The sequence below is a fragment of the Nematolebias whitei genome, chromosome 6 (assembly GCF_014905685.2).
Source record: "Nematolebias whitei isolate Nwh7 chromosome 6, NemWhi1, whole genome shotgun sequence".
NCBI lineage: Eukaryota > Metazoa > Chordata > Actinopteri > Cyprinodontiformes > Rivulidae > Nematolebias > Nematolebias whitei.
In genome coordinates, this window is record NC_056503.1 from 48,578,373 (window position 1) to 48,598,046 (window position 19,674).

The 19,674-nt window shown below is 41.9% G+C and overlaps 5 protein-coding genes across 5 annotated transcripts in view; 4 read left to right on the forward strand and 1 right to left on the reverse strand.

The window, feature by feature from the left end:
- The first annotated feature begins 189 nt into the window (after positions 1-189).
- LOC119410811 (claudin-4) lies at positions 190-1,125 on the forward strand. The gene has a single exon (XM_037677733.1). The coding sequence runs from the start codon at positions 196-198 to the stop codon at positions 859-861; it is 666 nt and encodes a 221-aa protein (XP_037533661.1). The 5' UTR covers positions 190-195; the 3' UTR covers positions 862-1,125.
- Positions 1,126-5,334: 4,209 nt separating this feature from the next.
- Positions 5,335-5,970, forward strand: cldnj (claudin j). The gene has a single exon (XM_037678381.1). The coding sequence runs from the start codon at positions 5,335-5,337 to the stop codon at positions 5,968-5,970; it is 636 nt and encodes a 211-aa protein (XP_037534309.1).
- Positions 5,971-9,474: 3,504 nt separating this feature from the next.
- LOC119411433 (claudin-4) lies at positions 9,475-10,325 on the forward strand. Its single transcript, XM_037678383.1, has one exon. It carries the CDS (start codon positions 9,475-9,477, stop codon positions 10,141-10,143), a length of 669 nt encoding a protein of 222 aa, XP_037534311.1. The 3' UTR covers positions 10,144-10,325.
- Positions 10,326-13,270: 2,945 nt separating this feature from the next.
- sbds (SBDS ribosome maturation factor) lies at positions 13,271-15,847 on the reverse strand. Its single transcript, XM_037678384.1, has 5 exons — positions 15,613-15,847; positions 15,339-15,468; positions 15,039-15,239; positions 14,075-14,239; positions 13,271-13,992 (listed from the first exon to the last, which is right to left on the reverse strand). The coding sequence occupies exons 1-5, from the start codon at positions 15,738-15,740 to the stop codon at positions 13,867-13,869; spliced, it is 750 nt and encodes a 249-aa protein (XP_037534312.1). The 5' UTR covers positions 15,741-15,847; the 3' UTR covers positions 13,271-13,866.
- A 1,515-nt stretch (positions 15,848-17,362) lies between these two features.
- tyw1 (tRNA-yW synthesizing protein 1 homolog (S. cerevisiae)) overlaps positions 17,363-19,674 on the forward strand; it is a gene marked incomplete in the record, with an annotated part of 61,867 nt that continues 59,555 nt past the window's right edge. Inside the window, 4 exon segments of the mRNA XM_037677948.1 lie at positions 17,363-17,477; positions 17,658-17,785; positions 18,722-18,853; positions 19,194-19,295. Of these exon segments, the coding sequence (XP_037533876.1) occupies positions 17,390-17,477; positions 17,658-17,785; positions 18,722-18,853; positions 19,194-19,295 (450 nt within the window).

Sequence of the window (19,674 nt, forward strand, 5' to 3'; positions counted from 1 at the left end):
ACATTCTTGTTGAATACAGTTCTAGGAAAGCCTCACGCCTGATTTTGTTCTGCACACACACACAAAGCCTTGTAGGGGTGGAATAGTTTGGCAGGCCTTCTAAAGTTTCCTCACGCCTCCCATCCCTCCGCCGCTGCAGGTGCACACACACCTGATCATCTCATTATTCTCTCAGAGGCGCTCAGATTCACAGCGATGGCTTCCATGGGGCTGCAGATGGCCGGCTGCGCCATTGCCCTTTTCGGTTGGATCGGGGTGCTGATTGTTTGTGCCATTCCCATGTGGAGGGTGACGGCCTTCATCGGGAACAACATCGTGACGTCGCAGGTCATCTGGGAGGGCATCTGGATGAGCTGCGTGGTGCAGAGCACGGGCCAGATGCAGTGCAAGGTGTACGACTCCATGCTGGCCCTGAGCACAGACCTCCAGGGGGCTCGAGCTCTGGTGGTGGTGTCCATCATCACCGGCATCGTAGGACTCCTCATTGCTTTTGTTGGAGGGAAGTGCACCAACTTCATCCCAGAGGAGAGCGCCAAGGCGAAGGCCTCGGTGGCAGCAGGTGCGATCCTGATCGTCAGCGGGATCCTCTGCCTGGTTCCTGTTTCCTGGACCGCCAGCATCATCATCAAGGACTTCTACAGCCCTCTGGTCATAGACGCTCAGAAACGAGAGATTGGAGGCTCCCTTTACATCGGCTGGGGCGCTGCGGCGTTACTGATCATAGGAGGGGGGCTCCTGTGCTCCAGCTGCCCCCCCAAGGAGGAGAACGCCCCCTCTGTGAAGTACCTCTTAAACAAGGCTGAAGGAAAAGGCAAAGAAGAGTCGTATCTGTCTGACACGCCGACAAAGACCTACATCTGAGGCGTGAAGACAGCTGAAATCAGGAAGACCTGTCTGGTTCTTTTTAAACTGAAGGCCCGCGGGCCAATCGTGGCCCTTATTACCATTTTATCTGGCCCCAAAGATCGTCTTTTAAATGCTTTAGTGACTTGTCAGTCTTTGATGGACTGAGTCCTTATTTTGTTTAAAAAAATATGGCGCACGTATGGAAGGTTCTCAACCCTGAAGCCAAGAAAATAAATCAGAACTTTTCAGTAATCTTTGATTTTGACACCGAGCAACAAAAGCCCTATTCGCACGGGATTAGTTTTACCTAGGGACCACATGTAATAAATAAATTACTCCCCAACGTCTGCTTTTTATGTGGCGCATTTGCACGGGATAACCAAAGCCTGAGATTTAGCTGAAATTTACGGACATCTTCCGGATATGATGTTAACATGCTGCGCTTGATTTTGCTCCTTCTCTTCAGCCTTTTCTTTTTTTTTTTTTTTTTTTTTTGGCGAACATTACGGGTCGATAGGCTTTTGCTGGTCCGGGACACAAAAGATTATTTACGCACTCCGATGCAGCCAAAAGCAAATAAAAATGCGCCCAGGAAACAAAAACCGCCTCATTATGTATCGGCTCTGGCCCATTTCTGTCCAAATCACAGAGATGCCTATTTGCATTGGATTATTATTATCACAAATTGTGGGTGAATTTGTATTTTACAAATTATGACATGGCCGATTCGCACGGGATTAACAACACACACAATCTATGTAATTATTACAAATAGCGTGTGGTCCCTAGGTAAAACTAATCCCACGTGAATAGAACACACAATTAAAACCATTCAAATTCTAAAGAGACAAAGTCAAAGGATGTATTTATTATTTTACATTCAAATGTCAATAGCTTTATGTTTGGATTTTTATTAGCTGATTTAATGAATGTTGATTAAAATATTAGATGAAAAACAGCTGATGTGGAGCAACGCTCTTGTACGTAAAGATGATTAATTTTTGTTCCGACTTCTTTGTGTCGTTAGAAAAAAAGTCATATTTCTGTATGAATAATTGGACAAATACCAACAGAAAATTTAAACTTTTATATGTTTTCAGTCCATTTGGGCTGAGACTGACCCAAGTTTTAATATTTTTGAGTTTGACAGCTCGTCCAAAACTCAAACACAAAGAAATGAAGGAAATCTGCACTTTAAAGGAATGAAGATACTTCCTGTCTGCAACTGCTTCAATCAGGCATGACTTCAGTTTATGAACTTTTACTAGTTCTGGAAAGTCACTGATTTAGAACAACTGTTTAATAAAAGCACTTAGAATTGTTTTATTATTTATTTTATTATTATTATTTTAACCAATAAAGGACTTTGTGTTCTACTTTTCCAGGTGAACCTGTTTGTTTATTTGCTTCCAACAAAATGCACCTGTAGGTTTCTGAACCGGCCAGAACCGGTTGGTCCGGTACGGCCGGCTCATTATCTGAAGAACAAAGGTGGTGAGAGCTGAGCGAAGCAGAAACGACTCCTGCAAGTTTCACTGAGCGTTTCCAGCTCCCTGCATGAAAACACTCAGGACGGGAGCAATTTAAATGTTTGTTAAACGTTAAACTTACAGTTAGTGCGAACTTTTCCATCAATAAATCAACAAAATATCACAGGGAATGTGAATAATTTAGTCAACAGCCTGACTAGCCTGTCAGAATTCACATGAAAGTGACATATTTGTGTGCTATGTTTCGTTTTTAATTATTTATCTACATGATCAGTAAAGAATTGGCACAGGATAGAATGCAGATTACGGCCACTTTTCATTTTCAAACAGAGATTATAGTTTGTATATCCATGTCAAAGACTGGTGCTGCTTCTGCAGTATTGTGGACTCTGTGCCGGTCCGTTGTGGTGAAGAAGGAGCTGAGCTGTGAGGAGAAGTTCGCTGTTTATCGCCATTCTACATTCCTACCCTCACCTATGGTCCTGAACTCAAGGAAGACCCAGGACACTCTAAAGTAGTGTTGTGTTCATACCATACCATTTTATTTATAGAGCACTTAAAACAGCGACAAGGCCAACCAAAGTGCTGTACAGACAGAACAACAGGTAACAAGACCACCTAACCCGAGACCAAGTCAAGACCAAGACCAGAGTGTACCGAGACAAGACCAAGACTTTTAGGGTCCGAGACCAAGTCGAGACCAAGACCGGTCTCGAGTACTACAACACTACTCTAAAGAGACTAAGTCTCTTGGCTGGTCTGGAGCACCTCGGAGTGGACGATTGTCAATCAACCTTAAAAATTGTTTCACAAGATCTCACATTTTTATGGGATCTTGCATGTCTTGTTCTGTTTGCACTCGGAGCACGTGCTGTGAATAAGCCTCCGCTCCCTCCTGACCAAAATTTTATTTCAATATCTTTAATATATAGCCACTTTTGTTTTGGAAAGTTTGATTAAACCCCAGAAAAGAACCGCTGATAACCTCCACATCCAGTTAAAGTTTAAAGAAAACTGACAAAAGATGGAGTTAGTCAAAGGAGGGAGTGGAACAGCAACCAGCAGACTTCAAGCCAGCTCCACCAACCTCTCCTCTCAGTCCCCCCAACCCCACCCCACCCCCCATCTAACAGGCCGAGCTTTTTAAGGTGCCCGTGACATCATGTTTCTGTAATAAATATGAAATGAATGCATTGCCAAAAACATTTCACACTGCTGGGATAAACTGCTGAGATACAGTAACTGATAGTGATGTCAGTAACAGGAAGTGATGTCAGCAACAGGAAGTGATGTCAAAGGGGAACACTGCACGTAAACACAGCGGTGCTACAATGGCTGACAGCACAGAGAGCAGAGAAGACTCTGATGTTTCTTTAGATTAGTTTGTTTCGATAAACACCGATCAATAAGCTCCCCTTCTTAAAGAGTTTGATGTCACTTCCTGTTTTACTTTGGCTGCACCAAGTTCAAAAGAAAACACGTCAGTTATGTGACAAAACGGGTCCTCTGTTTCTGGATCTGACAAGACTTTCAAGTGTCCATGACATGCGTGTTCTACAGATCCAAATCGTGGAGGACAACGTCTTAATATTCATGAAATTTGGCATAATACACGTGGTTTTACCTGATTCAGCAGACACGTTCATAAAAACGAGAAAGGGCTAAAGCTGTTGGGTCATGGGTCGGGTCGGTTTGACCCAGTGGCTGGTTTGGAGACAAGCTCTCCATTTGAACCAGACGACTGTAAAAACATTTTTTCAAGCTGTTAAAAGGTTGACTTTGTAAATAGTTTTAATCAGACAGTGAGTGTGACTTCCTAAAGTAGCATGAGTTGGTGCTAGCTGATGCTAATCGTGTTTAGCACCAACTCAAACTGAGGCATTGCTTTTATATAAAAACATATTTTATTGCATTATTCTTTTTTACTCAACTTATTATGTAAAACTGCTAACCTGCTGAGTTTCCCGTTGGCTCGGTCCAAGTTTGACGTCCCTTAGCAAAAAGTATTTTATTTAAGTGTACTACAAGTAAACTTATTTTACACTAAAAATGAGGAAGTGTACTTGAAGTTTTCATTTTATAAACTTTATTTGATATACTCAAAAATAGTATAAAAATGTCCCAATTTAGTCCAAACAAGTATTCAATCAGTATACTTCTAGTATGGTGTACTTGATATACTTAACTTAAAGTATACTTGCACAAGTAAACTTCAAATGTACTACTTTTTGATGCTTGTTTTTAACAACTGCGGTGGCCATCTTGAATTAGACTGACTCAAAACAGAAATTAGTGCATCTAGTGATTACTTTCTGAGAGTTTCAATAAAACCCATCCAGTGGTTTAAGAGATATTTTGCTAACAGACAAATAAAGACAGAGTCAAATAAGTTTTCCATTTTGATAGAGATGATCAGTTCTGTCTGAGAGGACGTTGTGCCAATATTAAGGCAACCTTAAAAACGCTTTAAGAAGTTCAAAACTTTTTTGAAGTCTACAGGGAAAGAAAGTTTAAATGTTTAAACTCGTACAAATAAAAAAGGGAATAATCAAATTTAAGCAAGAATAAAAATGCTAAACCATTTAAATGAGCTGAGCCCTGGTCAAAAACCTCCTCTGCTGTTGAAACGTGCAGAAACAGGAGAACATCTGGTTTCTTCTGTTCCGACTCGTCCTGTTTGTGGCCTCAGGCTGCCACACAGCGGCTCTCTGCCCAAACGACTTCACAAATGTTCATGACAAAAAAACAAACAACAACTTCAAGCTCTCTTAAATTAAAAGTTGAAAAAATTACTTTTTTGTTTTTGTTTTACAAACTGCATTTCTTCAGCTGAACTGAAGTCACACCAGAGGATGATGATTAGCTTGAAATGCCCCCGGCAGCAGCACGTCAGGATGGGATTAAAGGTTTTATTTGTCTTTTCTGAATAAATCCTCACGTGTTGATTTCTGTCGTCCTCCTGTGTTCCAGCTGCTGCAGGCGTCCCCCCCGGCCCCCCATGGCTCTGCAGGAGCTGGGCATCAGTCTGTCCCTGACCGGCCTCGCTGGGACCATGCTGATCTGCGGCCTGCCCATGTGGAAGGTCACGGCGTTCATCGGCACCCACCTGGTGGTCATGCAGGTGTTCTGGGAGGGTTTGTGGATGACCTGCGTCAGCGAGTACACGGGTCAGATGCAGTGTAAGCTCTACGACGCCCTTCTGGACCTGTCCCCGGACCTCCAGGCGGCCCGCGGACTCATCTGCACCAGCCTGGTGCTGGGGTGTCTCGGGTTCCTCATCTTCCTCCTGGGGGCAAGGTGCACCAACTGCCTGAGCCACCCTCACATCAAGGCCCGGGTGGTGGTCAGCTCGGGGGTCATCTTCTGCTTGGCGGCCCTCACAACCATAGTCACTGTTGCCTGGACCGCCAACTCCATCATCTCAGATTTTTACAATCCTCGAGTCCCCGAGGTGCTGAAGAGGGAGCTGGGAGCGGCCGTTTACATCGGCTTTGTGGCATCTGGGCTGCTCTTCTGTGGAGGGGCCATCCTGTGTCTGAGCTGCCCCCCACAGGGGCCCAGATTCCCCTCCGGCGGGTACAGGCGGGCCAAGACGTCCACACGCAGCAGCTACGCCATCCAGAACTATGTGTGAAATCAGAACTGCAGACACACTCGCCACAAAAATATTACAACTGAGGGTGTCCTGATACTAGAGTAGTATCAGATCGGGTACATTTACTTCAGTATGGATACTTGTCAATACTGAGAAGTAAATGGGTTAGTACTAAAACATTATATACCACGACTTTAGAGACATTTATTTTATTAGAAACACAGCAGTCTACTGCCTTAACCTTACCTGTGTTTATCTTAAAATGTCTCCAAACTTTGGACTTTTTTCTTGTTTGTCCTCCATTATTGGTGAAGTGGAACAGGAAATGACATCACCAAGCATAAAGGTAGTATCAGTAGTGCCAGTTTTTATGAATATAGGTATTTGAAGCTGATACTGAGCCTGATACTCACTAATTACAACTGTACAAAAATGTAATTCCTTTAAAGAATGCATATTGCCCGTCGCCTTTCATAACATAGTTTAATCCAGTGGTTCCCAACCCTGGTCCTTGAGGAACACCATCCTGCATGGTTTAGTTGCTTCTCCGCTCCAGCGCACCTGATTTGAATGAATGGGTGATTAACAGGCTTCTGCAGAACTCGAGGAGGTAAGAGAAACTACTAAAATATGCAGGATGGTGTTCCTCAAGGACCACGGTTGGGAACCACTTGTTTAATCTCATGATCTGTTAGCATTTGGAGTATGTGTTAGGGAGGACTCCCAGCTACTGCCACACCAGATTTTAGCCCAATATATTTAAAATCAGCTGAGTTGTAGCCGTTTATGCGTTTGATGAGACTACTTACTGTAGCTGTGGCAGCCATCTTTATTGGCGTTGACTCCAAAACTTGATCAGCCGTAGACATCAACACTTTACTTTCTGAAAGTTTAAATCCAGCAGTTAATGCTGAATCAATGATGTCACACAGCGTGCTGCGCTCGGAGCATGTGTTGTAGATGACTCTCAGCTACCACCACACCAACTTTTAACTCAATATCAGTAAAACTGGCACAGACAGAAGCCAAAACCTGAGAAATGTGCCCTTTTGTGCCTGTACCAGTTAAAAATCGTGCTGTAGCATTTTGAACCAGTTGCAAACAGGGAATAGATGTCGGACTGATCCCAGAAAGTTGCAGTAATCCAGCCTGGGTGTTATGAAATCATGTTACTGTCTCAACATTTGTTTTCGACGGTTTTGTTTTTATTTAGACCGTCACCTCAAGTGAAAAAAAGCAGGATTTTACAATCATGTTTACATGATGGTTTAGTTTGATGGAAGGGTCCATTTTCACTCAGAATAGTGACAATCTGTTTCTCAAAAGGGGCCTGGGGTGAAAGGTCGATGCAGGGGTTCCTGTTGGCGCCATTCGGTGGAAACAACATGACTTCTGTCTTCTTCTCATTGAAATTTAAAAAATGTAAAGCCATCCAATCCCTGATGTCAACCAGGCAGTCAAGGAGAGGTTGGACAGAGCGTGCACCAGTGTGCGTCAGAGGGAAGTAAGTTTGACAGTTGTCAGCATAAAAATGAACAGGGATGTCTGCTTGTGAAACATACAGCAGCTATAATTTAAAAAAAAGAGGTCTAAGAATGGAGCCCTGTGGTACCTCCACCGATGTGGAAACAAAATCCTTGATGTTGACACAAAAGCTTCTATCAAAGAGGAAGGACCTAAACCATTTGAGGGCCGACCCTGTGATGTTTCCTCTGTGCCTTCAGTCGGGTTTTGTTCCTGTCAGTGGGCCACGCCCATCTTCACCTGCTCTCTGTCTCACCTGTCACAGCTGCAGCTACTTCTCTCATCAGCCTTTTAAACTCTTCAGCCACCGCTGGGCTGATGTTCGTGAGTTTTGCTGCCTCGTCAATCTTTTTGTTTTGTTTTATAATAAATTTTATTTTTGAGCTCCTGGTGTCGTCTGCATCCTTGGGTCCAATTTAGGTTTTGGCTAATGTTTTGCTGTTTTAGCTTTTAGCTGTTTTGCAAATTTTGTTTTTTAGTCCATGTTTACTGCTTCCGTTTAACTAATTTTGGCTTTTAGCATCTGTTTTAATAATTTAGCATTTTAACTATTGTTTTAGTAGATTAGATTTTTGCTACTGTGTAGCTAGTTTTGGCTTTTAGTTAATGTTTTCTAGCTATAATTTTTAGTTACTGCTTTGCTGATTTTGGCTTTTAGCTAAGGCTTGCTAGCTTTAGCTTTTAGCTACTGTTTTGCAAATTTTAGCAGTGTTTGCTAAGTTCAGTTGGCTGTGGCAGCCATCTTGAATCAGGTTAACTCCAAACGTTAATGAGTTGTTGACGTAAATCCAATAAGTTTGTATTACAGTGTTCTCTCGCTACTTCGCGGTTTGTTTATCGTGGACTCGCTCTATCGCGAGCGATAAGATCGGACATGACACACAACTGGCTGATTAATGGATGAGCTGCACGATCGGCATGGAATTGTAATTTAAAATAAATTATTTTAAATTATTTAGCACCTCCTGCACCTTTGTGCAGCCCAGAACTGCAGAAAAAGCTTCCTCCTGCAGCTGATCAACTGATCTCCGTGCAGAGCTTAGAAGTGGGCGTGGCCAAGAGTGCAACCAGAGGCAGAGAGCAGAAACATGACATTCTGTGCTCTTTTAGAGCGCTTAGAGTTTAGAAACATTGTTTAGAATATTGCAAGAGTGTGGGAAGGGTTTAAAACACCTTTATATATATATTTAATAAACTACTACTGCTACTTGGACTACTGTCCCTACTTCATGGTTTTTCACTTATCACAGGGGGAGGAGGAGGAGAGATGGTCCCTAACACCCATGAGAAACGAGGGAACACTGTACATCTGTCCTGTGGCTGAGGAGATATTTTGCTAACAGACAGACAGAAACAACTCCAAAGTTTTAAAAACACATAAGTGGTGCAGAGCACTCCTTGAGCATTACTCTCAGATACTACCACCCTGACTTTTGGCTCGATATCTGTAAATTTGACTGAGTTGTAGCCATGTTTGTGGTGGCTCATGGGGTTAGCTGTGGCGGCCATCTTTAATGTGGCTGACTTCTTGTAGACTTTTGTCCAACGATGACTTTTAGTAAAATCAGTCCACTGGTTCATGAGATATTTTGCTGACACAATGAAAACAGACTGAGTGTAATCTGACTCCCGGATGAATCATCTCCGCCTTGAGAGCAGAAAATGCCGGAACCAGTCAGAACTTGTGGCTGAATCCTCCACAGTTTGGTGTTTTCACGACTCGCTTTAGTTTCCTGTCGGGACCGAGGCCCCAGCAGCCGAGCGGTCGGTGCACACAGGGAGCTTTGTTCTCAGCAGAACCCGAGAGAAGAGGATTGTTCTGAAAGCTCGGCAGAGCAAACAGGGATTCCCCTCCTCTCTCCGCCCGGCTGCAGCCGAAGCCAGTGCCTTCTATTCAGGAAAACCACAGAACCGGTTCCTCTGAACACAGACACCCCTCCCTGACCCGGCTCGACCCACAGCTCGCAGCTGCTTCTGGTTTGGGCAGAGAGGAGGAGGAGGGGGACGAGGCCGGCGGTCATGAAGAGGCAGCTGGAGCTTGTCGCCTTAGGGCTGGCCTTCACGGGGTGGCTGGCTGCGGTTCTGACCCGCTGCGTGGCCCTGTGGAAGGTCAGCGGGACCGTGGACAACGTCACGGCCACCCTGCCTGCCTACTGGGACGGGGTGTGGCTGGAATGGGACCACTGGGACCTGGCCCACGACGGCAGCCTGCACTGCTCTTTCTACCGGTCCCTCATGTCTCTGTCCGGGAGTTTCCGCACATGGAGGGCCATAATCGAGGCGGCCATCGGCGCTGGGGGCTTCGCAGCTGTGATTGGAGGGGCGGGGCTTATCTGGTTCCCAGGTCGAGGGCAGATCAAAGTGTTTTCTGGGGCTTTCTTCATCGTGGCAGGGATCCTGATGCTGGTTCCCACAGCCTGGACCTGCCATCACACCAGTCAGCCACTTGAGGGCGCGGTCCCCCTCAGCAGGACCTGGGGCCCGGCTATGTACCTGGGCTGGATCTCCTTCTCCCTGATGCTGGTCGGCGGGGTGTTTCTCATCACCAGGTGGTCCTCTGCTGGGGGACAGGTGGAGGAGCCTGGAACCGGCAGGACCCCCGACCAGGAGGCCAGTCACCCTCTGAGCACAATCAACAGAACCACGTTCACCCACAGCCAGTACGGACGCAGGTCAGAACCCATCTGAGGGACCAGAGGTCCAGAGACCTGCACGAGCAGTGAGGACAGGGGACCACTTCTGTCCTCGGAGACAGAACTGTAGCTACAGGGGGCTTACTAACGGGGACACACATGGGACTGGACCTGGTTCTGTTGGGTTTTATAACATTTTAACAAATTGTTTGTTGTTTACATGACGGGCCTGGTGGTGTGACCATTAGAACTGTGGGATTGTTTACTTGTTTACCTGATCTCAACGTTTACAAAACTTTTAGCTCATATTCAGTCCAGTTTTAGCCTTTTCTTCTGTCTTATTGAGCGCTGAGAGCTAAAAACTGATGAAATCTGTTGAAGAAGCTGAACTGAGCTGAACAACATAAAATCAACAAAAATGGTCCCTGAAAGCAAAGACAAGCAAAGCAGTAGCTAAAAGCTAAACCTTGCCAAACAGTAGCCGAAAGCTAAAACTAACTAAACAATTGCTAAAGCCAAAATGACAATAGCTACCTCTAGCAAAACAGTAGCCACAACTAACAGAACATTAACTGAAATCAAAATGAGCAAATCTTTAGCTAGAAGCTAAAGCTTGTTTGCTATTGTTTGCTAGCATTAGATTTTAGCTAAAGTTAGCAAACAATAGCCGAAAACTAGAAAAGATGCTGTAAGTCAAAATTTGCAACAGTCATTAAAAAGTAAAACTAACAAAAATTGAACTAAAAGCCAAAATTAGCAAGAAATAGCTAACAGCTATAGCAGCCAAAAACAAATACTACTAAAACAGTGGCTAAAGCCAAAAATGAGTAAAATAGTAGCTAAAAACTCAAATTAGGTAAACGTTTACTGAAGACAAAAATGAACAAAATAATAGCTAAAAGTTACAGCTAACTAACATTAGCTTTAAGCTAAATTTGCACAAACATCAGCTAAAAGCCTACTTTAGCCAAAGAATAGCTAAAGCCAAAATTAGCTAAATAGTGGCTAAAAATTCAAATTAAGAAAACTTTTACTGAAGAGCAAAATGAGCAAAATAGTAGCTAAAAGTTACAGCTAAAAAACATTAGCTTAAATTTGCACAAACATCAGCTAAAACCCTACATTATCCAAACAATAGCTAAAGCAAAAATAAGCTAAATTGTAGCTAAAAGCTAAAGCTAGAAAACCAGCTTAAGCAAAATTAGCAAAACGATAACTAAAAGCTAAAATGCGAAGAAGAGTATCAAAACTGTAGGTAAAAGCTAAAAATGAATCAATTGGAATAATTTAAAAATCACTCAAGTTTTTAAGGATCTGAAATTTTTGTTTTATTTCAAAGAGTAAGAAAAGTTTAAATATTTTATGAAGTATAAAAATGAGAAACCCGTAAAGTTGTGAGTAAAATCTTTTTTCTTCCGACCGAGTACTTTGTTTTAATGAAGCGATGTGGAAACTACTGCAGCTCTTTGCACAAACTGACGACGTCAGAAACTTTTTAATGGAACGATACGAACGTTTTCAGACGATTCCTCGCCTGTTTTTAACTTTTACAGCCAATAAAAACAGTTTGCTGTAAACTTGTTGCAGATTTATTTTACATGTTTGTGACTTTTCTATAAAATCTACAAATCATTAAAGAAAAACCTGAACCAGGGGGGTTCAACCTGCGGCTCCGGGCCACATGTGGCTCCTTTGTTCTTCTGGAAATTAAGAAAATTTAAATTAGTAACTTCCACAGGAAAATATTAGAAACATAAAAGTCATTCTATAAATTAGAAGCTTAATAAAAACGTTTAAAATGAAATAAATTAAAATATTTTAGCCTTTTTGAGAGGAAAGTGATGAAATCACCTTTAAATACCAACAAACTGCTTTTATTATTTATTATTTGAAGGTGGGATACTTTATTAATTTTTCACAAATAGTTCAATGGTTTTATCTAAGGGTTGTACACAAAGACAGACTTTTATAGAAGTTTGTTATTTTTCTTTGTTCTGAAATGTAAAACAATAAGTCGTTCACGGTGTAAAGTGTCACTTCCTGTTCGCTCTCCGGAGCCACGTTTATCCCCGACAGATGTTCCAGAGTCGATAACTTATTACAACATCTGTCAAAGCTCGAGACAGATCAACTAAAACTAAACTTAAATGTAGTTTCAATATAATCAATAGGATGGTTGAACAAATAAGTTAAATTATTATTAATTGGGATTTTTTTTTTACGTTTTAGAAAAAAAGCAGGAAAATCCAGAGGTGGCACCAAAACCTGAACAGCCTGAGGAGAATTTCATGTTTGTTCTGTTTTGGTTATAAATGGGTTCTTAGGAAAAAAGAGAGAAAATCACTTTCTGATGTGCTCCTTTATTTTTATATTTTTACTGTCCTCCTAAATTTATATTACCGTATTTTAAGTCGCATCAGTCCAAAAATATCTAATAATTTTTTTTAAATCCATAAATACGTCACATCTAATACACGTCTTATTTAGGGGGACTAGATATTAAGATAGACATTAAGTTTATTTTAAATTGAATATTTATATTTTTTACTATTAATTTCAGAAAGGGCAAATTAAAAATACACATCAAGCAAAACCTCCACATTAAAAACTATTATGTTAATCGGGAGGCCACGGCCTCCCCCTGTCCCCCTCCTTGGTGCGCCCCTGTTCTCCTGACCTGGAGCATCCTCGGATTGAAACGCGACTCAGAGCGTGGTTCGCTGCAGGGATGAACTATTTGAACAAATATAATCTGGTCCGGTTCCAGAGGCAGAACGGGACGAACAGGTTAAAGTTGTTCCTGAGTTGGACAACACGTCTTCATGTCAGCGCGTCCTTCTCCGAGACGAGCGCGAGCAGAGAGAACGTGAGCGAGGCGGTGACCGGATCGTCTTTCTGCTCTTCTGACGAGAACAAAACAAACTTTGACAGAACGAGTTTAATCCCAACGAGTTCAGCAACTACGACCCGTTTACAGAAGTTATCTGGATTAACTTCAACTTTAGTTTGACTGCAGAACATTTCAGAGATCATCGCTTCAATATCTGAATCACAATGTTTAGTTTCTTAATTCTCCCTTTTTAAAATACTTTGATAATTTGTTTATAAATATATTTTAGAAAATTTCACTCAGACTGACATTGGACGAGATAAAAAGCCCAAAAAAAGACGACAGCAAACACTTTCACCTTTATTCATATTTATTATCTTTATTTGTCCAAGTTTGATCTTTTACCCAGAATAAATTTTTCACTTTCTGAAACTAAATGTTTTGGGTTTAAGCAACAAAAACTGAAAACGTCCAGAGACATTTTCTCCAAAAGCAGCAAAGATTTATTTATTAGCATCGAGTCAAAGGATCAAAAATAAACTTTTTTCTCAGCTTAAAACACCAGAATATTATGAATAAATGAATTAATTCTGAGAAGAAGCCGTTTTATAACTTGTTTGAACTGCTCAGATTGAATGTTCATCTCTTTAGCGTTGTGTAGTTATTAAAGATTAACGATAATCTGAAATGACAGATTTGTTTAATTTAAAGAGCTAAAGTCGTTCCAGATGGAGAATGTGAAACGGTAAATTAAAGCGTTCAGCTCGGAGCGAGTTAATGAACTTTAGCTTTAAAATCTAAAACTTCATCTCCTCTCAGACTGACTCTTTAACGCAGATGCAGTCGACAGTGGCTCAAAATAAAAACCCGGAGCAGAAGCGTTCGTTAATTTGGATCGTGTGAAGCTGCGGGCCTCGGTGACGCGTCACTTCCTGTCTGACTGCTCGTCTACAGCTTCTCGTCTCCCTCCTCCACGTCCTTCAGGCTGAGCACCTCCAGGGAGCCTCGGCCTTTCGTCTCGCAGCGGATCAACTCGTCGATCTCCCTGAAGCAGCCCGGGTCCACCAGACACACCTGGGAGGAGAGGAGCGGCTGCTTGACAAAATAAAAGGACTCCTATTTTTCAAAATAAAAGCCTTCTATCACACAGACGAACCATTTCGAGCTCCTCGTCGAAGTCTTCGCTCTCCACCACCTGCAGCAGCGGCTTCAGCTTCTCCTTCAGCCTCTTGGCCTCTTTGGCCGGCAGCACCAGCCTCAGCCTCATGTGGGCTCTCTGGATCTGCATGGTCTCCTTCAGCTGCCGGATCACCTCCAGGGCCTGGAGACACCGGGACACACCGAGGACACGATTCAGAGTGACGAAGGACGAGCTCCGTCCACCTCGACGTCTTCAAACGTTTCAGGGATTAAAGCAAATAAAAATATTTTTTCTAGTCCTAGAGATTACTTGAGCACCCCCCCCACCAGGTTTGGGGTTCTCTATATTTCTAATGGGACCATCCATCATGTCTCTTGAATCTTTAGTCTTTATATGAAATCTCACTTTCAGATAGTTTTTCTTTACATGTCCTTCAGAAGGAGAGTACAAGCCGTCAGATTGTTTACACTTGGTCTACGTTCCTACCCTCACCTACAGGCGCCTCCCTAGGGAGGTGCTCCAACTGGGAGGAGACATCAGGGAAGACCCAGACCAGCTAAGAGATGATGTCTCTCAGCTGGTCTGAAACATCTTGAAGTCCTTCCAGAGGAGCTGGAAGAGCTGGCTGTGGGTAGAGAGAGGTCGTGACCTCTGCAGCCCCCGGGACCAGAGTCCAGAACCAGATGATGGACGGAAACAGGAATAACATCGTTTTCTTTTTACGTCGGCTTTTACCCAGCTTTTCATGGCGTGAGCTCAAATGTGTGCGTGTAGCCACTAAGCAGCTGACGGTGTGTGTGTAGTCACTAAGAAGCTGACAGTGTGCGTGTAGTCACTAAGCAGCTGACGGTGTGCGTGTAGTCACTAAGCAGCTGACGGTGTGCGTGTAGTCACTAAGCAGTTGACGGTGTGCGTGTAGTCACTAAGCAGCTGACGGTGTGCGTGTAGTCACTAAGCAGCAGACGGTGTGCGTGCTGACCTGCTGCTTGGTGCTCTTGTTGGTCTTGACGGAGTAGTGGATGTCCTTCATGGCGCGCTCGATCAGGCTCACCGTGTACGGCCTCTTGGTGTCGGGGTTGACACATTTCTCTGCCACGATCGTGGCGATGTCTCTGAACATGGTCTCCAGCTGACTCTGACGCTCCTTGTCCGACACTTGGAGTTCTCCTTTGGACAAAATCTGCACCGTGAAAATCGAACGGGTTAAAAACGAGGGGATTTCCCCTCCGGCCCTTCAACATCCGTTAAATGACAACATGATGTTTTGAATCTTTTCAACCTGTCTGCAGATTTCTGTCTGGTCATCCGTCCCAAAAGCTTGAACCAGATCTTCCTTCTTTGCCGTCTGACCTTTGGACACGTTGACAAAAACAGAATGTGTCTGCAGAACCTCATCCAGGTCTTTCTCTCTGAAAGTAAACAACAACAAAAACAAACAACAGTCTGTTTTCACTCCACCCGGTTTACAGATAACGAAACAAAATTATAATCCAGCAGATCGTTGCCGAATAATGCATTTAAAAGTTTTTATAATAATATTTTATGTTACTCACGCTCCTGATCTCCAACTCATGACTTTATTTTTGTAACAGGCGATCTCAAAACGCTTCCCTCCTTTTTTCATCCGAACCACGGCCACGTTCGTGAGCCGGATCTGGTTCGTTGGAGTGAAAATGGACATGTTATATTTTAAAACACGCACTAACTGCGCCCAAATCCCTTCTGACAACAAAACTCAAGACTGTCTGTAACTGCGATGTTTACGTTTCTGAGTCCGCTTCCGTGGAGAAACGTGAGCTTGAAAACAAGAGTTCCGCTTTGGTCCATCTGTTCTATTTCAACACCTTAAGAGCGTAAAAATAATTACCATTGACAAAACGTAAGAAAGAATTGAAAACATGTTTACATGTCACATACATCATACATGTTTGGTGCAAAAATACAACTTAGGTTATATTTTGATCAAGTCTGCTTTAATAATTTTCGTTGCATGGTAAATAGAACAACTTTTGGATTGTACAAGCATAATAATAATACTAATAATAATAGAAAATGTGACATGTTTTCAGCAGATAAGTTTAGGTTTTATTGAACTATAGTTACAAAACATTTTATTTTGAAACTTCACACAGGAAGTGGTAGCATGCTAAAGTTCAAAGATGTTACACGTTTTTTTTTTAATTTATCTACGACATATAACTTGTGTCGTAAAATAATAATAATAATGGTATTATTGAATAAAATATATGTACAAAAAACAAACAAACACGTAATTTACGAGTTTTTATGTGATTTTTTTTTCATGAAAAACTTAAAAAAATGCTTTATTTTTGAAAGTCCACACAGGAAGTGTTAGTATGCTATTGTCCCCCCAGCATTTTTATATTGACAATAAAAGTGTTAACAAAATTACAAATATCAACATTATAAAACAAAATGAACAAAATAATGACAGGAGGTTATAAAGCGATTGTCCCAAGCATGTGATCAAAGACTTGACATGAAACTTGTCATAAAATAACACAATTTTTGTATTACTGACTAAATTTTGTTGACAAAACCAAAACGTCATTTTGATAAATTTGCTAAAATTCAAAACATTTATTTTTATTTTGAAGTTCAAACAGGAAGTGTTTGATGATGTGCAGTTTTCATACACAACCACTAGGGGGCGCGCAAGATTCGTTCAAATTTGTTCTACAAAGAAATGAATAAATAGCCGAAAAAAAGGTACGACTTTGTCAAAAATAAACACAGGAAAAGCAAAAACGTTGATGGTTTTTGTTACAACCTACTGGCTCAAAAGTATCTAATACAATGATGCCCACAAAACAAAAAGGTAAACTAAAACTTTATTAAGTTAACTTCACCATATGTCTATACTTACTATGAGCATTTGAGGACGGGTATCATGCCATATTTAATCATATTTAATATATCACTGTATTTACTTTAAACATCGCGCATTTCTTACAGTTTTAACGGACGTGATAAATTATAACGATCGTTAAAAATGCGTAAATTTCACATTTCCACTGCAAAACTTCAAAATAAAAGTACGTGAACTCAGCCTAGCTTTCGAATAAAAATGTCATATTTATATTCATCAATATAAGTTCTATTTTGTGAATATTTTATCTTTTTCTATTTCGATACTCGTAATATGATTAGGACTTCTTGTTAGCCGTTGTTTCGTTTTCTGCTAAAGAAAATTGCGCATGCACGATAAAAACAACCTGCTCGAAGACTTCACATCCCAGCATGCTCTTCGGACAAACAATATGGCTGCACACTACTGCACGAGCTTGTGACAACTGAGTATATTCTTCTATGTTTTTTTCAGCGTTTGCAACGATGTTAATTTCATTTGTAATGAATTCTCTTTTTTGGGGGTTTGTGTCTTCGTCGGAGACTAAAGGTAATTTTTATTTTAAGCGTTTAACGGAACAGAAACTAAACTTACGTCACAGCCTCAATGTAAACAATCGTCAGTGTATGCTAACATTAGCAACAGCAGTATTTTAGCAGATTTTAAAAACCGTTCTTACTCACATTGCTGGTGAGAAACAGAGGACTCAGCTGGATGTGTCTTGTCTAGATCCCCAGGATGTCCAGAGCTCCGGGGACAACTGTCTCACGTCACTTTGGACCAACAGGATCTACGTTTATTCAGCTGCTGCACTGGTTTTTGGGACCTGGTTCTTACTGAAGGTGGCACTCAAGAAAGTGAGTTTTTGTTTGATGACATTTAATCTTAACTTCTGGTCAAACTGAAACTTTCATTGATATTTTAAGATGTTTTTATTAAATCTTTCTCAATGTGGATGTTGGCTTTTGAGCACTTCAGCGTTTAAAAGAGCAGGAATGACTGATGGGATTACAGGCATCAGCTCTGAGACCCTCATTTTTTTTAATGGTGATGGACAGGTAGACGCGTGAGGTCAGGTGGAGTCGCTGTCAACTATGGTGTTCACGAGTACCTTCTGTAGTGGGCGCAGGGAGCAGGTGGAAGAGAACTTGGAGAGGTGGAGATCTGCTCTGGAGTGAGGAGAAATGAAAATCAGTAGAAGTAGGACAGGTGTAACATGTAGGGCTTCAAAAGAACTTCAAGCAATAGCAAGCTCAACTGTCTGGTTCAAAATGTAGAAACTACTGCATTTTGGAATAATTAATGTGAGTTTTTGGAGTGTAGTGAGTGTCAGGGGCCTTTAGTGACAGGAGAGCTGCAAGAGTGAAAAGGAAGATTTACAAGAGGAGACCTGCTATGATCTAATTATTATATAATTTCCCTCTGGGATTAATAAAGTATTTTTGAATTGAATTGAATCGTTTGGAGACCGTTTTAACAAAAAGCCAGAGGTGAAGATGTTCAGATTCTTGTTGGGAGGAAGGAGCTCAGGTTTAGAGACAAAGTTATAAAGGCGAGTCTGAGATGGTTTGGACATGTTCAGGTGAGGGACAGTAGACATATTGGACAAAGGATATGGAATATGGAGCTACCAGGAGACCTCAGAGGAGATTTGTGGATGTAGTGATGCAGGATTAGGAGGAGCTGGAGGCAGATTATCTGCTGTGAAGACTCTAAAGAAAGCAGCCGAAAGAAGAATAAGGCACTTCCCTCTTTGTTTGCCCTGTTAATGTTCTGCCTCGTCATGTGTGCAGATAAAGTTCACTGAAGCTGCTGGTTCACGGGACTCCAAAGCTGCAAAGAACAAGAGGCGCTCTGACAAAGATCCAGAGGTTTACGTGTCAGGAGTTAAAATCTTCTTCGGCTCACAAACTGGAGCAGCAAAGGTACAGACGTAATCTGTCAGCAACATTTTTACTGGAAGTTAAACAGGCTCACGGTTTCTGCACTTTAATGTGAAATACATAACGGAGCCTAAACTAATGGTGGATGATGTTTTACCATGCCTAATTTTGTAAACATAATTATTAAAACAAAGTTTAAGTTATTAAAAACACTAAAATGAAACAACCTCAGTTAGCTGTGTTTTACTGGTATGATTAAACACTGCAAGTTCTACTGAAGTGCAGTTTAAGAAGAAGCAGAGCTGACACAGTTTTACTCTCTGTTACTTAAATTAAAAACAGTTTGGACTTGGTATCAAAACTTTGATTTTCCTCCTTTTAGGGTTTTGCTAAAGAGCTGTCAGAGGAGGTGGAGGCTTTAAGAATACCAGCTGAGGTGATCGACATGAAGGACTACGATCCAGATGATCGACTCGCAGACGAGGTAAATAAAATCCGTTCATCTTCTTTACCGCTTCTCCTTTCTGGGTCACGGTGTCTATCTCCAGCAGTCATCATGTGTGAGATGGGGACACCATGGACAGGTCTCCAGTCCATCACAGGGACACATAGAGACAAACAAGACAAACAATCATTCACTCTCTCTCTCACCTCGGCACAATTTAAAGTTACCAATCAGCCTAACATGCATGTTTTTGGTCTGTGGGAGGAAACTGGAGCACCTGGCAAAACCCACACGGGTACCAGTTTTACAAAAATGTTTAAACGCATAAAGTCAGAGTCAAAACAACCTCAGCTCTTATATTTTCAGTACTAAACGAATGAACGTCTCGTTTATAGTTTGCCATTTTCAGTTTAACACA

Bases quoted from the DNA above. Each gene is read 5' to 3' on its own strand.
- LOC119410811 (XM_037677733.1), top strand. From the start codon at position 196: ATGGCTTCCATGGGGCTGCAGATGGCCGGCTGCGCCATTGCCCTTTTC.
- cldnj (XM_037678381.1), top strand. From the start codon at position 5,335: ATGGCTCTGCAGGAGCTGGGCATCAGTCTGTCCCTGACCGGCCTCGCT.
- LOC119411433 (XM_037678383.1), top strand. From the start codon at position 9,475: ATGAAGAGGCAGCTGGAGCTTGTCGCCTTAGGGCTGGCCTTCACGGGG.
- sbds (XM_037678384.1), bottom strand. From the start codon at position 15,740: ATGTCCATTTTCACTCCAACGAACCAGATCCGGCTCACGAACGTGGCC. The intron at 15,240-15,338 runs GTTGAAAAGATT...TTCACGGTGCAG, and splicing joins AGACAGAAATCTGCAGACAG to ATTTTGTCCAAAGGAGAACT. The intron at 13,993-14,074 runs GTTCGTCTGTGT...CTCTCCTCCCAG, and splicing joins TCGACGAGGAGCTCGAAATG to GTGTGTCTGGTGGACCCGGG.